The sequence below is a fragment of the Anser brachyrhynchus genome (assembly GCF_964034855.1).
Source record: "Anser brachyrhynchus genome assembly, chromosome: 3".
NCBI classification, from domain to species: Eukaryota; Metazoa; Chordata; class Aves; order Anseriformes; family Anatidae; genus Anser; species Anser brachyrhynchus.
In genome coordinates this window covers 46,573,696-46,590,895 of record NC_137696.1, presented here as the reverse complement: position 1 = coordinate 46,590,895, position 17,200 = coordinate 46,573,696, and the positions used below count along the sequence as shown (strand labels likewise).

The 17,200-nt window shown below is 41.0% G+C and overlaps 1 protein-coding gene and 1 long non-coding RNA gene across 12 annotated transcripts in view; one reads left to right on the top strand and one right to left on the bottom strand.

Annotated features, from left to right (window-relative positions):
• Positions 1 to 406: 406 nt before the first annotated feature.
• LOC308192639 lies at positions 407 to 4,450 on the bottom strand. 4 transcript variants are annotated; one of them, XR_013948953.1, is made up of 5 exons: positions 4,250 to 4,450; positions 3,974 to 4,101; positions 2,932 to 2,996; positions 1,701 to 1,802; positions 407 to 605 (listed from the first exon to the last, which is right to left on the bottom strand). It is a non-coding gene; the product is annotated as an uncharacterized lncRNA (long non-coding RNA). The 4 variants fall into 4 exon arrangements; XR_013948954.1 differs by having other exon boundaries at positions 1,725 to 1,802; positions 4,250 to 4,449; XR_013948955.1 differs by having other exon boundaries at positions 1,762 to 1,802; positions 4,250 to 4,448.
• Positions 4,451 to 4,625: 175 nt separating this feature from the next.
• The window catches only part of SLC35F3 (solute carrier family 35 member F3), a 170,347-nt gene continuing 157,772 nt past the window's right edge, over positions 4,626 to 17,200 (top strand). For 2 of the 8 annotated variants that reach the window (XM_080586424.1, XM_080586421.1), the window contains exons 1-3: positions 4,627 to 4,866; positions 5,004 to 5,233; positions 6,144 to 6,248. In XM_080586424.1, coding sequence (XP_080442550.1) covers positions 4,814 to 4,866; positions 5,004 to 5,233; positions 6,144 to 6,248 — 388 coding nt within the window. In that variant the 5' untranslated portion in view covers positions 4,627 to 4,813. The other 6 variants (XM_080586426.1, XM_080586427.1, XM_080586422.1 and 3 more) reach the window with 6 other exon arrangements.

The window sequence follows — 17,200 nt, the reverse complement described above, 5'->3', positions numbered from 1 at the left end:
AAAACAAAAGCTTATCTGAAGGGTGAGAATTATCAGATTTTTCTTGGGGCTAGCACATTTTCCAAATAAGCAACTTTAAACGCAGTATGAATGTTGTGTTCTGATTCACTAAAGCCTTCCCTGAGCACAAATCTATTAAAAGTTTTCTTTCTTGTTCTGTCTGGAGCCTTTAATTCTCTCCCCTAAATCTTCATGGCTGCTTTTCTATTATTTCTTTTGGTGGTCTTCCTCGGCTTGTCAGGGTAGATAGCTGTTGCCGTGATTTCCCCCTTCTCCTTATTCCCATATTGTTTGACTTTCCTTTCAGAAAAACTCATACTACAGTCAGTGAAGTGAAAAGGACAAAATAGGAATGATAGACAAATGCAGAAAACTTGCAAGACCAGTAACTAGTCTTTCCTTAATCCTTGTTTTGTAGTCCTTTATTTCTGGTATAAATTTCTTGAAATGGCACAACATGATGGCAGATACCAAGTATATGTAGAGCACAGATTGACTTTGGGATTTATGCCTCTGGCATTTCTCAAAATACGGGACACTGAAGAGATCTGCTGTTCTGTATTTTCTGTCTTTGACACCTCCTACAGTCCTTTTGGGGTCTGTTGCTGGAAGAAGGAAAATGAGGAAGGAGACTTTAAAAACAAAGACTATCTTTCTGCTTTTCGATTCTCAGTTTTCCACTTGAATTGAGAAGAGACACAAGGGCAATGCTCATACACTGCAAAGAAATGATGAGATGCCCTAAAAAAAAGTTTTTTCTTTCCCTGCACTTCTCAACTAACAATGGATAGCAAAACAATCAATAGACCTATTTTCAATTCCAAATGTAAGAGGCTTCTATTTTCCACTGGCAAAGAAGAAGCTGAACAGTTTATATTCAGCAGCATTGAAGTAGCAGATTAAAATCAGCTTTATATAAAGCAACATACCTCCCTGGAACTGAGACACTGACTCTGTGCATCCCTTCCTGACTGCAACAGGCAGCTACATCATAATTTTCAGAGCTTTCTAGTTGCTTTTGGCAAGGAGTCATGCCTGAAATCCTGATGCTTGTTTGGTTTTGCCTGTGCGTTGCAGGTGTCTGAGAACAATGTGGGAGCTTACATGAAAAATGTGCTGCAACTTGTCTTAAATTTATCTGTGTTTGCTCCAGCACACTCTCCCTCTACTTGAGAAAGCAAGTGTGAGTCTGTTGAAGGTAGTTGAGCTGATTTTGCTTATTATTCAGTTTTGCATTTGGCCAGCATCTGTCCACTCTATCAGTCTTTCTTGGTTCTCTGGGTTTATTTATACCATTTAAAGGCAGTAGTAGATATTTTAAAACGTGAATACAAGCAAGGTTACCCATGATAGACTAGAAAGTCTTTAGCTACATATTTTTTGTTGCTGACTCAAAAATTTGCAGGTGAAATAGATTATGTTCGAAGTTGCACTCTTATCCAGTCAGAATAGCATACTAATATTAAATCGGTCCCACTGATTTAGCTGGAGCCACTTTGGCTATAGCGTAGCATTATATTCATGTGGATGTCAAATCTGACTCCAGCTAGAGAAAATTAATAGTTTTGCCATATAAGTATTTCCCTGTGTTATATGGGGCTTCTATCATGTACATTGTATTTCTGTCTAAAACCCAAAAATCCCTGGGGCAGGAACATCTGATTAATGGCTCAGGTACGCATCTTCAGTAATAAGGATACAAATACTGAGGAGCAGGAACATACATCAACTGCAGAGAGACTCAGTCAGAAGAATACTTGCTTAAGGAGGAAGCTGGGTCCTCTTCTAAAGACCCTGAGTTCCTAGAAGAGAAGATAGTAGTTTCTGCAGTTTTGACTGTTGTCTTGCCCACTGAAATCTCTCTTCTATGTTATCCTACTCCTGTCGCTGTATCCTCTAAATGTGAAACTCATCTTGGGAGGTGGGTAGAAATCATTAGCCCTTCACATGAAATGAATAATATTTTGGTAAGTGTAAATTTCCATCTTGGATAAACTTATGCCAAACTGGTACAGATAGGAGATGAAAATAAATACCTTTTAAATGATATTTTCCTCTGGCATGGCATCATAATGTCTATATAGTGCTGATATATCTTAATGGTTGTATTTAAGAGCTGACTATCAGTCAAGCATATCATTTCTTGTCTAGGGAAAGAAAATGTGCATCTAACAGGCCAGAATAAAGTCACTACACTCTCTAACAAATACTGTTCCCTCCTACAGAGCTCTGCTGTTATTTCAAGTACAATATTTCCCAACTCTTCTGTGCTTGAAAGATTGTAGGTATTTTATTAAAGTTAATGCACTAGTAAAAGGTTCAGAAAAGCCATTCACAGTGGTTCCAGTTTGGCGGTGCATACAGTACTGGGTGGCTCCTACCTAACCTGAGACAAATCCTGCTCCGTTTTGCCCACTATTCCTTCATAGTGTGTAGGTATATTCCTTAGACAGGTATACAAAACATTTAGCAAATGTTTTCTCCGTAACTTGTTCCTTACTCTTGGGGAGCATTGCTAGTTTATACACTACTTTTTCTCTCCTCATACAAAAAATCTCAAGTCAGCTCCATGAATCCACAAATTCAAAATCATGTGGGACTGAATATTTATCTTTTAGCATCCAATGCCATATTGTCAGTTTCAATTTCAAGTACAATGTTTAAGCATAATTAAAATAGTGAACATGAGAATTTTTACTTGCATGTCCACAGCAGCTCTACGTTTAAGAAGAAACATTTATAGCAAGGTTTGACAAGATCCTAAGAGCTAACTGTGTTGATGTTGCCTCTTACTGTAATTTTCAAATGTTTCACTAAACAATTCAATTTTCAAAACTTTACCATTTTCCATGCATTTTCTACTCTCTCACAAGATGCATACTCACTTCAAGTTTGTCAGCACTGCCACCCAAGCTGTCCAAAGTCACTTACTTGCATGACAGGAGAAAGTATTAACGGTCATCCATCATTCCTTTTACACCTTGAAATGACAGTAGCTGGGAAAGAAAAAAAACAGCAGAAAAACAATCTTTTTTGGGGCATGTGTAAGGAATGAGATGGTTCTGGAATATAAAGTGGAGAAGTGTGCAGTAGAGCCTCTGAATTCCATGGCACCTTTCTGGGAATACAGAAAATGGACAGTGACATACTTCACTGGCAGTCCAGCAGTGCTAACCAAGCCTTTGCTACTCTGCACCAGCCTACCTGCCCAGCACATGATGAGGGGTGGGTAAATGCTCAGCAGATATCACTGCTTGGCTGGGCTTGGTTGACTGAGCCTCTGTTTGCTCCAGCTCTGAAAGAACTTTATGCTGTTTTCCCATGCCAATGTGAATTAGCCCTGTACTGAGCACAGCTAGCCCAGACTTGCATTTCTGGACGTTATTTTTAGTACAGTTTGAGAGTCTTGTATGAATAATAATGGAGAGATTTGACACCAGATACATGCAGTAGCACAGGTAATTCTCAGATGACATCCTATTCTTGTCTTTCACTTAAAGCTGGGAAGAGTATAGACTCTGCATATGGAGTGATACTGGACTTAGGCCTGACTGAAATGTCTAATCCTATTCTTGCTTGTTATCACTACTGCTGCTCTGAACATCTGAGGAGATTTAAGTCACCAGTACCTGTGGGTTTCGTGAATGTTGTTTCCATCCCCTCAGCTTAGCCCAAGTCACCTTCCTGCATTGGTGTGCATGCCTGGCAGGGCGCTCTATCATGCTGCCAAACGCCTGTGTGGTTGCTCAGTGCTTGTGCTGTTGGAGCACTGCTGATCCCTTGACTGGGTTTCAGAAGTACTTGCCCAGCTACAAATGTTTTCACTTTCACAGACAAAATAATTGTTGCGTAAGTAATAACACAAATTCAGTGTGTGATTTGATACGGGTGTTTGATATTAGTTTGTCTCCTGCCAGCTGTGGCTGCTTTACTTTCTGTTTTTGAAAGTGACACAGCGATTGTTGAACGTTACCTTTAGCCATCAGGAAGGCCTGCATTAACCGGCACTGGTTTGTGTCCATGTTCGTGGTTTGCTATCTCTGGTAAAGCGAACGCATGCACTGAACGATCTCTTCTGCTGGGACTTCTCAGTTTCCTCTCCTATAAGACACACATACCCACAAAGTTATTTAAATAACTCCAACTGTATCTATAGACGACCAAACATCTATTATTTTTATTTTTTTAAAAACGGACTGAACATACGTGTCCGTACCGGGTGCACACCCCAACCTTCACCCAGCCTCACCTGCGTGTTTACCACGCACTTCCCTTGTTCGGCCCGCTGCCTGAGGCGTGCGGAAACCCCCACAGAAGGATTCTGAGGGGATTCTGCAGAAGCCCCCGCAGAAGGGTTCCTGAGGGCGGCGTGGGGCGGGCCGGGGCTGCGGGCGGTGCCCCGCGTGGGGCCGGGCCGGGGCTGCGGGCGGCCAGCAGGGGTCGCGCGGCGCGGCCGTTGGCCGGGCGGCTGTGGGTGGCGGGGCCGCGGGGCTCCCCCTGCCGGCGGCCGCTGGCGGCGCGCTGGGGCGGGGGGCGCGGAGCGCGGAGCTCGCCCTGCCCGGCCCCCGCCCGCCGGCGCTCGGCAGGCGGCGGCAGCAGCGGCGGCGGCCCGCCCCTCGCCTCTCCCTGCGGGGCGAGCGCCAGCCCGGGGACCCTCCGCGGCCGCCGCCTCGCCGCCCGCTCCTTCTCGTCTCCCCTCCTTCCTTCCTCCCTTCCTTCCCTCCCTCCCGCCTCGCACCCGGCCGGTGGGCGCCGCCGGCTCGCCCCGCCGAGAAGTCTGGGCGCCCCCCAGCCCTCGCTGCTGCTGCTCCCCATGGGGATCCGCGAGTTCCCCAACGGCTCGGCGCGGGGCAAAGCCGCCACGCTGTGAGTACCGGGCGGGGACGGGGACGGGGACGGGGTCGGGGACGGGGACACCCACCGCACCCGGGCGGAGGGGAAAGTTGTCGGGCGGGAGGTGGCGGGGGGCGGCCGCCCCCTGACGCCCCTCTCCCGGCCCCCAGCGGCATGCGGCGCTCCCCCGACGTGAGCCCCCGGCGGCTGTCCGACATCAGCCCGCAGCTGCGGCAGCTCAAGTACCTGGTGGTGGACGAGGCCATCAAGGAGGACCTCAAGTGGTCCCGCTCCGTGGAGGACCTCACCAGCGCCTCCGTGGGGCTCACCTCCATCGAGGAGAGGATCCTGCGCATCACCGGCTACTACGGCTACCAGCCCTGGGCCGCCAGCTACAAACGTGAGTCCCCGGGGGTGGTGGTGGTGTTGGGGGGGCTGGCTTGCCGCTAGCCACGGGGTAAATTTGGGATCCTGCAACCGGGAGAGCCCGTTTAGGTGCCTTAGTACTGCCGACGCGCTCGGTGATGTGTTGATCGCCGGATTTGTGACAGCTCTGAAAAAGCCCCGCTGCATTCACGCACGCCCTGCTCTCAAAAGGGACGCCTTCTCGGTACGTCTTTCTGTTGTGTTAGAGGTCTGTCAGATCTTCGCAGTGCTTAATCTCGTTTTTATGCCTTTCCTGGGTCAAATGGAGCTGTCTCTTCCATATTCCTGCACTTGAGAAAGAAACTTCCTGCGATACCGCCACGAAGAGAAGCCTAGCCGTGTCCCTCCATAGACGTGATTTATGAAGGAAATGAGACCTTGAGGGGTTGTAATATATCAGCTAGTATTCTTGCACTAACACTCCCAGTTTCTTGCCCATCTTTCATCTCCACGGTGGTAATTGCATGACTTAACAAGTTCTAAAAATAAGTTACCCATTAACTCAAGTCATAAAAATATTTTGGTTGTTCAAATGCTGTTCATATCATCACAGTTTTTTTTTTTTGTTGTTGTTGTTAAAATGATCATGCTGTAACAAAAGTCAGTTTTGCTGGGAACACTGGCTCTGACAAAGTGACTGTTTTCGTGGTGCGCTTTCCTAAGTATTAAGTGTAAACATTCTGAAATGTTTACTCACGGATTATCCCTTTGCTCATGTGCTTAATAATGAAAGAGGAAGATGCAAGAAAGCGTGGTATGTGGTACTTGTTCAGTTTTTGTGAGCCACTTCTGATTGCCTGATGATAGGGCTTTACTGATAAATATTCAAAGACTTCTTCTGAGAGAGCTTTTTTATTATTATTTATTTATTTTTATTTTGACAGAAATGTCTGATATTTGCTACTTTACTCACGAGGGAGTATGGGATTTCTCTAAGAGCAAATCCATTGCCTGGATTGGGATCATTCCTGAGAGTAAAGCTTATTCAGGTCAGTTTTCAGCATCAGATCGTATGCTGATGCCAGGCTGAGTTGGGTATTAGTGCTTGCATCTGACACAGTGACTAATAGTCCAGCTGAAGTCGCGCTGAGCTGCTGTGGCAGATCCTTCTGAAATAATAATGGTCATGCTAACTCCTCAATTATAACTTGTTTGTTGAAATTCATAACTGTGTCTGAAAAAGTTAATTGCAAGCCTCAGCTTGCTAGCCTAGTTATATCTTCTCTGGTAGCTCATTCTGAATAACAAAATTACATACTTGAGTTGTAATGGTGGAATATAAATACAAAAGTTGTCTGAGTTTCTTACTTTTGTGCCTAAAAATAATAGGTCATATGAAATCGTTGCCAATTGAAAATCTGGGTTGCTAGAAGTGTGGGGAAAAAAAAAAAAAAAAAAGGCACCACAAAAGAAAAGACCCATCTCTCTAGCTGGTACTGTGTGGCATGGCTGAAGAAGACCTGTGTTGATGAACATCAGCTGAATAGCTGACCAAATGGATGTAAATGGGGTAAATCGTCTGAAGTGGGAAGCTAACTTTGTAACGGCTACTTTGAAACAGGACTCTTTAAATAGTCCTTCAACTTGAGCTTGTGCAGTTAGTTTGGGGATATGGATTTTCCTTGTGACTTTTCATTTATGGGGTTTAATTGGCCCAAGAACTGTGAACAAACAATTTTTATTAAGTTCAGATTGCTCCCTTGTGGTTTTTGTCATTTTATTGTGTGTGCTTGTAGACATTTGTGCTGTTGGCACTATGTAAATAATGAGTATAATTAATGGAGTGCATTAATAATGGATCTGCTTTCTGGAAAGTAAGTCAGTAACATGGTTTGATCTCATCACATTTTTTCTATATATCTTTGTGACATTATTTTATTATAACTAAATCACCTGAAGGGCCAGATCTCCTTTTTTTTCCACACAACAGTGTTCCTCATATGCATTATTTAGACTGTTTATAGGTATTTAAAATTGAGACATTCAAGAAGCCTTTGCTGGTTGTTAACAAAATCCTGTGAATTACTGACCAAATCCTATATTTAATATACTTATAAATAAGATGGAAAGAGGGGAGGAAGAAGGAAAGGTCTGCCAAAATCACAGAATGTTATGGACTGGACAGAAAAAGAAAGGACTCTGCATTGCTCTAGGGAGACCTGCTCGAGGCAGGTGAATAGCCCAGATGTTAACAAATGACATTCCCTGTCACAAATAGAAGTCTTGTGTTCCCTGAAAATGCTAAAATTACCAGTCCAGCCTGCAAAGTTTCACATCACTGCATCAGCTTGTGAGAGGGAATAGGATGGGACTGTACACAGCTCAGTGAAGACCTCTGCTGTTTGACTGCACCTTCAAACCAGATTTTAGGAACTGGAATAATGCAATGTGTTTTTGTGTTATTATGATGCTTTCAGAGGATTTAGTGTATAGCCTAGTGAAATATTGTGCAATATTGGTTATTTCCTCTTGAAAATGATCAAAGAAGTCTTTAAGATGAGTAAGGAAAAGAATACAGACAGTCTATTAAGAGTCTTAAGAGTTTTGTCTGCTTATCTTAAAGAGGTAAGAACAAAAGTTTGAAAGGTATTGGTGTATGCTGCCCTGGCAGAAAGAGAGTTTTTCTTCTTACTGTGTTGTTAGAAAAAAAACAGATGGACAGTCAATGAAGATGAAAAGCTGTCAATTAAAAACTGATAGGAAAAATAATTTTTGAAGAAACATTTGTTTTTGAGACCAAGAGTTCAAAGGATTGTAGATCTTGTCGCTGCTCTAAATTACAATTACAGTAACTTGGGAAAAATATTGGAGAAACTATTAAACTTCATTATTCAGAGTACAAATTAGTGTGGGAGGCAGACCATCTCTTCCTGAGGCGTTCTTGCACTTTCCTCCATTGCCTCTGCCCACCAAAGGCAATATCCAGAAAGAGGATAGGAGTGTGCCCTGATCCAATCTGGCAGTACGTATTTTTCTGAAATTCTTGCTACTGAGTTTCAGGCTATTTGTGGAAATAACTGCTCTTGAGTCTAAATCAAACATTCATATTTGTCCCATGGGGGGACAGTTTTGCAGCATCTGATTTGATTTCTGGAATGCAAAGGTGGGGGGAAGAAACAAGCAAGATTCAGTAGAATCATACTCTAATACAGCTGTGTCAGTGGTAGAGCTCAGTATTTGTGAAATCTTTGATATCAACAGGCAGTATGTTAATTGACTTTTAAAAAATTTTAATTAACACGTAGGGATCAAAGAATTTAGTTTAAAAAAAAATGTACATCCCAGTGACGGCCTTTTTGTTGTTTGGAGATCAAACTGTTGTTAGAGCTGTATTATCAGTGCTCTTCTGTTTCATGAAGGTTAAGTAAATTACCATGGTTTCTGCCTCTAAAAGCCTGTGACTTAAGTTCAAGAGGAAAGACAAGTTTGGAAGTGAGCAGACATATTTCTATTTAGCACCAGTGTAACTGGGATTTAGGCTTCAAACTTTTTTAGAAGTATAGACCCAAGAACTTTTCTGTACTTGTGAAAGACAGCTGTGACTAAACTGCTGAACTGTCATGCTGATCCGTAAGGAAGACTGTTCATTTTAATTACTGTAGCAATTGGCAGAGTGCTTATTTCCACCTGAAGAGTGCACAGCAAGTACCTTTGTCAGATGTTCATTGCTTTCTACATGGGCTTGGTCTATTCTGTAGTGATTCAATATCACAGTCTGTCACCATGTGATTAATATTCTAAATACATGCATCTGGGCTTCAGCGAGCTATCCCTCTTTTGCAGTCTTTCTTTTCCTACTGATCATCTGTACACCTCTGTTCCTTGTATAAGATCAGGGTCTGTCTTCTAAAAGAAGGACTTTCAAGTATCCTTAGAATGTGTTCTTAAATACAGGTTCATTATGGACAAATCAGGATTATATGTTACCCTCTCTCCTTTTAGGTGCCCATAAGACCACCTAGCATCACACTGTTAATTCAGTTACCTTCTTTGTGTGGCTACAGGTATTACTATACTTGAAGAAATAATGTTAGGAGAATATTATGTGTATTTAACTCAGTGCTGTTTAGTAGGAATGGACCGCAGTTCCATGGCTTGTGAACGTTTCTATGACTCTGATCTTGCACGTAATTACAGGTTGTTCTGGTGACTTCTTTTAAGTGGTGTGTTGTCGTTCAGGTGGAAGGGAAAGATTTGCATCCAGCAGCTCTGAAGACCTCCGTCTCTTCTTCTGCCTGCTAGCTTCAACAGTAGTTCCCTATTTTTAACATTTCTCCATCGTTATTTCAACAACAACACAACAAGCCATATGGTTTTTATGCCCAGAATATTGATGTACACTATTCATACAGCGACGTACTATTCATACAGCATATAACTCAGTAGGTCTTGACCTGGGCATGGAATTTAAGTGCTATCACCAATGTAAATAACTTAATAGAAAACACTGGCTTACAAATCTTCTAAATGTTCCTCAGAAAGCATGAGTGTCTGAGAAGAAAAGTGTCACAGTTATTGAACTTTGATACTACTTTGAACTTTGAGGGTGGTGAGGCACTGGCACAGGCTGCCCAGAGAAGCTGTGGGTGCCCCATCCCTGGAATTGCTCAAGACCAGGTTGGATGAGGCCCTGGGCAACCTGATCTAGTGGGTGGCATCCCTGCTCATGGCAGGGGGGATGGAACTGGATGATCTTTGAGGTCCCTTCCAACCCAAGCCATTCTGTGATTCTATGATCCTTTTAATGTAGTAGTTTAATGTTGGTTTTAGCTAATTAAAAGTATAATCGTTTTACCCATATAAATAGTGGAATAGAAGTTATATTAATACGTGAGAATTGTGCAAATACTGTTTTTAGTCTTGACATCTGAGTGAGAACTTAACTTGTTTTTGAGGTGACATACAGGAATCTCCAGAAGTTCAAAGACAGAAGTAGAGGAGCATTGTTTTCTCTGGGAAAACCAATTTTCAGGCCAGCTGTAAGTGATTCATTTAAAATTGTTACTCACTTTCCAATACATAAATATTGAAGGTCATGCTCTTATAACTAATGCAGTACTTTAATGATATCCTTCATGTTGCTGTTCGTGAGCTCAAGTGATTATGTGAGAATCTTGCTTTTCAGGTGAAAACACGGACTAACCTCTACATGTTTGGCTCTGGAAGAAAAGCTTGGATAGTTGCCCCAGGGTCACTGTATAGGTCAAAATCCCCCGGAAGCTCAGAAGAAAAGTAAAAATATGTGCTTTACCTCATTGTTTTAAGTCAGATTTATGGTGTTTGGTGGCTTAATTCCTTTTTTTTTTTTCCTAATGCTCTTTGACAGTACTAACATAGCTAATTGTTATGCTAGCAGGAAAAGCTAAGCAAAGCCTGGTCACTCCTGCAGGTGAAAAAAAGCGATGGTAATCAATTGCATTGTAGCTTTAAAAGTGTTGTGGTGTTGTTAATTCAACTGTCACTGTAGTTGTCTGCTGGAAGCTAAACCTATGTGTGGTTATACACAAACCAAGGATATTAGTGGCTCATATCCAAATGACATCTCACCCAAAAACTCCTGAAGCCATTTCGTCATATGTGTGGTACTCTTTGTAACTGAGAATAACTGTCCCCAGACACAGCCTCTCAAAATACTTCAGAGACCTAGTCATAAGTCTGCAGTGGATGTCCCAGAATATTACAGGAGACATTTTTCTTTATTGGGAAGAGATCTCTTAGACCCCAGTGGGCTTTAACTCTTTGGGTGGCCTTGCAGTTGAGAATGAAAGAGGAATAGCACAATCTGGTCATGTGAGACAGAGCAAAGGAGTACAGGGGATGAATGCTGAGCAGCTGCAAAGATACCACGTGAATAGTTAGGGGGAGATCAGGCAGCCTTTCAGAAGGTTCTTTTTCAAGATAATTCCAAAGGAGGTAAGACATGAGAGTTCCCTGGCCTTTTTTTTTTTTTTTTTTTTTTTCAGGTAAAATATTTTGGGGCCAATACTGAGCAGAAAACTGCTTCCTGTTATAATTTGGGTTTCATTAATCACAGATTCCTAGTTTTAAGTTGCTTGCTGGCAAGCCAAGCAAATTGTAATTTAAACTGATTTACTAAACATTTTGAATTGCTTAGTAAATATTTGGTAAATTGTAAATGTTAGTGAACATGTTTACTAAACAATTTTAATTGTGTAGTGTTAAGTTACTACCACTTTTAGGTAGACAGCTGTGTAAACATTTTTTGGTTTGTATCTTTGTATTGAGTCTTCACAGTGAAGAAACGAAGAATTGCAACCTACAAAATGGATACTTTTTTGTTTGTTCATTATTTGAACAAATTAATTGGTTGCTTTCAACTTTGTTTTCCCATGCAGCTCTAATTACATGTCATATGCAGTATGCCACTTATGCAAAACAGTTCGTAGAACAGCAATTAGGGGGCTGTTGGCTTCCAGCATTCATTATATACCCCTTAACTAAATGTTATCACTGAATGTTGTTTCTCCAGTGGAACATCCCACTGAAGTTTCTACTATGCAAACCTACTGGAAATGCTAGTTTTATGTGTTTGTAAAGTTGGGGCCCATGTTAGCAGGTTTGAAGAAGTGTTAACCGGCATTTCAAACTCCTTTTACTAGTGAACTGTGTGTGTATATATACGTATGTATATATATTTTTTAGTAGAAATGTGTTTGTGTTCAGTAATCAATGTGTTGAATCCATAATAATGGATTGTTACTAAAACCACAAACTACTCTGTATTGATATAGAATAATAAGGGAGAAAACTAATTTGCTTGAACTGTGTTTGGCGACTATTAAGAATTAGGAGGAAATGTTTATTTTTGAAACAATTTTGCATCAGGTTTATGAAGTTGTATCTGTCTTTATTGAGGGGTTCTTCCTTCATTATGGGAAATTTCTGTAATAGATTTTGGAGAGTACTGTGTGATATGTATTTGCAACTTTAATTGATAATTTGTTTAATAAAAGCAATTAATCGCATAAGATAACTTCATTGCAGTCTGGCTGCAAAGTCTGTGCTGACCTACTGTAATAACGGATATTATTGTGTAATTACTGAAGCAAAAAGCCACAAAAGGACAAAGACTCTTGGTCCGAGGTGTTTGTCCCTCTTGAAATTGCTTAGTGCATTGCCAGCAAAGGTCATTAGCCTCACTGGTCATTTCACCTGGCTCATGTCAGGGCTGTCTTGAGGGGGTTGTTGTGCCCTAATCTGTCTTTAATGTAGTGAGGTGTTTGTGTTTGATGTTCCTGGTGTAAATCAGAAGCTACTGATAACTGCTGACATTTAGTTGATGTCAAGTAGGCCTGGAGATGAAAAGAGTGATGGAAAAGTTACATAAAGGCAACTTTACCCCTTTGGCAATGGGCTCTCTCCTGGAGCATCTGAGGGTGTAGTTCTGACCTTCTCTTTGTTTTGGAAGCAGAAGCCATAGACTTTCCACTATGGCCAGTGAATAATGACTACTCTGAGAACAGAAATATGAGCCCTTTCCTTTGGAGAAAGGAACCATGACCTGACAATTTCTACGTAGGGAATGGCTAGCCTTCATGTGATATATCTTGTTATAGAACCTGGTTCCCTGAGCATTTTTGATTCTCTGATTATCTTCAGAGGGCACGTGCTATTTTTTTCCTCAAAAAAAGATGCTATGATTGCACCTGAGACCATGGAGAACTATTTGTTTCATGAATGGCTCAATGAAACATGCCATGGATTGGAGGGATGCAGGGATGGCATTCCCTGGTTTCATTTTCTTTAAGCTTTGGCATGCTGAATTTGGTTAGCTCCCCTTACCAAAAAAAAATGTTCATTTAAGTGGTTTCAGATACTTTGATATTTTGATGTGGCTTTGCCAGATCCATGCAGCTGTGTGAATGGACTGTGGGTTTGTGCATAGGTGGAAAGTGAACCTGTCCCTTCAGAGATCTTATGCTTGTATGATGATGATACTGTCTTCATAGTCATATCCTGGAACTCTGGGGTTGGCTCTCCTTTTTAAAACAGTAACTTGTATGCAGACAATATGGCTTAACATGGTTTTCAGTAGAATAAGCTACTCACACATTTTTGCCCTAGCTGAAGTAGTGCCAGAATTCAGATCAATCATCCAGTCTTTGCGCTGTGAAACAGGAAATAAGTCTTCATGGCTTTAACTCCATTGGCTCTCCTGCTCACTTCATGCAAATCTTTTGAAAGCTTTGAGATTTGTTGAAGTGCACAGCCATACATACTAGTATTTGTTAGAGCAAACTAACATGGTTACAGCCTTTATGGTAATCGTGTTTAATTTTCCAGTGTATCTAGACATTTTATGCTAGATAAACTTTAGACTGCTTATGGTTTCAGGTGGCATGTTCCATGTAACAGTAAATAACTTGAATTTCAGCTATTTCTTGCCTAAGTGATGTGTTCTGTAGGCCTGAATTTGGGAACTCAGGTTGCATGCAACCTAGAGATTATGCCCTGATGAGCTGAATTATGATGTGTTCAGAAGTTTAAAACTTGATAGTCATGACAGGTGGGTCTCGACTTGAAAATGAATATAAGCCCACATTTAATTAGTATTGTAGATACCATGGGAGTCCTGCATCCAGCAACACAAGCATGAGTTGGTGTACACAGATTAACATGGAGGAGTAGATTTACCATTGCATACAACATCAGGGATTTTAGGAGGCTATCTGACTCCTAGGCAGTTTATCCAGCTTGCCAGATTATCCTGGGAGAATGTATGAGGAGGGCACCAATATATCGCAAATCCCTGTTCCCACAGTTTGCCTGTAAGGTTTATGATAATCCTCTTAGAGTCGCAGCATAGAATTTGACCTCTGGTTCCTGCTCATAAAATTATTTCCTGGTCTTTGGAAGCCCTTAATAAAAGTTGTCCCAGAAGGTTAAAAATGGAGTGAAAATCCATAAACTTCAATCAGAGAAGGAAATATGAAATTTAGGACTCATGCTTTTTGCAAAAACAATCGCTTTAAAGTACTTTGCTATTTGCATTTTTTATTAAAAACGAACAAACGACTTTTTTATTTGCTTTTCTTGCATCAGACAGAAAGAAAATATAGTATCTTTTCCTATTTCAAACTTTACACCTTAGTTATGTGTAGTTCAATATGTGTAGGAAATTCTCTACTTTTTACAAATAGTGAAGTCAGGAGGTAGACTGCTCTAAATGTGTTTGGACATCATACAGTGAGAAGTAGTCTTGTGTTTAATAATATTTCTCCAAATAGAAACAAAAATGGTATGTTAATCATAGAAGCGTGAACAAGTATGTTCTCAGTAGGGAAATGAAATAGGTCTTGAATCTTGTACAGAGACTTTGTACCTTCTGTTTCTGGTATGTACATAGTACAGATTGAATCTCACTGGAAGTGCTTCTGGCAAGCAATATTAGGCATTCTGTATTTATTCCTGGAAAGTTCAGAAGATGAAAAGATTTTTGCAAGGCATCTTTGTAGGAATCTTCGCTATTAATATTACTTTAAAATGACACTTATATACCAGATTATATTTTCTTTCTGCATGTCAAATTCTTTCCCATCCTACACTTCTTTAGAAGCACAATATCTCTTGTCTATGTAGTAAAAATACATTTGAAGTGGGAATGATATCAGAATCTCCAGAGTGTAAACCTAGACTTTCTTATGACTCCCCAGGTACTTTTCTCTTCCTAATGAAATTACTGCATAAAGGAAACTGGGAAATGTGCCTCCAGTAGAGCAGTTCTGGCTCAAAGTAATATATTATTCAGCTCTACACTCATACTAATATTGCAGATCTGAGAGAATTAGAAAAACTATATGGGATGAATCTCTGACTCCAACCAAATCCATGGCATTTCTGTCATTACCTTCAGTCAAGCCAGGTTTCACCCACCAGGCTTAAGTCTTTGAGTTTGCCTTTTAAGCAGGCTTCCTGCTTTATATGCTGAGCTTCTGTTCCTAAGGCAACTGCATCCAATTACACCTACCCATACATGGTCTTTATTATACGTTCCTGAGCACTACTGAGGAGCTCTGTTTAAATTATAGAATAATGATTTCTTTTAATAGACGTGCAATTTTAATTTTCTTTCATCTTGAACTTGGTATTTAATTAGTACTTAATAGCCTGTCCCAACATAGGTAGAAAGTATCTACAGCAATTAAGAAGGGACCACTCTTTCTTCTCATTGTCTAGAAAGCTGACTGCTTGGAGCCTAGGTGTTGAAAGGAGGAAGAACGCATATACAGTCATTTGTAGCGTTCGGTTAGGAGTTGAGGATTGAGACCTCTAACGGAGCATGTCCTCAAACAGGGCTGTTACCAACAGCAAGTAGCCAGTTCTCTAAGTGCCACTCCTTTGTTTATGCTAAACACGACATCGTTCTCAGTATCTTTCCACTTCAGATGAGGACCTATGCTAGTGTGGGGGACAGTGGATGGGTTCGGGGAAGGACCCTCATGAAACAATAACAGGAAAGCCTTTTAGGTGGTCATCTGTGATGTGGAAGCTAATTAGGCTTTGATAGCTCTGTATCAAACAGTCAAGGTGAAAGAGCATATAGAAACAGACCTTTTGCAAATGTAGACAGAGAACAATGAGTAGTGGGACAAAATTAGTGTTCCCAGTGAAATTTGAAATGGCACTGAAGTAACTATGTTGTATGTTCAACTTAATTTTTTGGTTATTGTTAAACTATCCCACTGCCAAAACATACAAGTAAAGTAACAGGATGCAGCTTGAGGAAACTACTCTGTAAAATTTATCTAATGAGGCTGGTTGATTGGATCAACCTCTTATGGCTTTGTTTTGTTTTCAAAGACCGAAATCATTAAGTCTTCATGTTGATAAAAGTCTGACAGAAGCCAAGACAAATTCTACCTGACTAAAACCAGCAAGTAATGGCCTGCTGGGTACTGCAGCCCTGAGTGGGACCGAGGGTTCTGGTCTCGGTGCGGTTCTAATAGGTCTGTGAAAGCTGTGCAGTTTGGCAGGCTTGGACACTCATAAACCTCCAGAGTCCCAGGGGTAAACTAGCTGAAGTATTTTTACAAACACAACATGCTGACCCAAGGCCAGCATCTCTTCTATTCTAATGCCTTTTGCACTTTTCAAATGGGAGTGCAAAGTGGCTGGATCCGGTCCCAGCTTCCAGCTGAGAGCATTCCTATTACAGCTATCTGTTGTTGTAAACATGTATAGTAAATTCACTTCCAGCTAACAGCATTCTCATTGTAGCTAACCTGTCAATCTAATAAATTCCTTTGCTTTCTTCACTTTGTTTCCATGCAGGAGGCAATTAGACAGTAGGTGTTTGTGATTTCCCCATTACTTCTGTAGAAAAAAAAATAAAATAAAATAAACAATCCTTACTTATGGTAGGTGAGAACAGCGTGAGAGCAACAAAACTACCTTTCTATCTGTCTTACCTCCTCTTGTTTTGAACTGGTCTTATCTCAGATATTGAGACGAATTTGATCTTGAAACGTTTACTTCTTTTGAAGGGAGGATTGTAGAAACTTAGCCAAAGTTCCATGCCCAGCAGTAGGAACTGCACATGAAGAATGAGAGATCTAGATCAAGAGAGTTATTACTAGTTCATACCTTGGATATTAACTGCTGTACCTGAATCACTGTGAGTTGAAGAATAATTGAAAGGTAGAAAAACATCAACACGTTCCAGAAAGGCTTCTTTCACTTCAGATGTGTTTTTCTCAGCTAGTACAAGGTTAAACTAGTTGCACTGTAATCTGTTTTCTGCAATAGCAGCTAATTTTACTAAAAGCAAATGGGTTACATATGGCTGAGCTCGGTGTTGAAGCTGGAGTCTTCCTCCGACAGTAACCAAACTTGAAAATCCTGATCTTTCCCACTCTTTTCTCACTGTTGATTTATTTCTGATAGGTTGAATTACTCTGTTATCTCATAAGAATATTTTCAT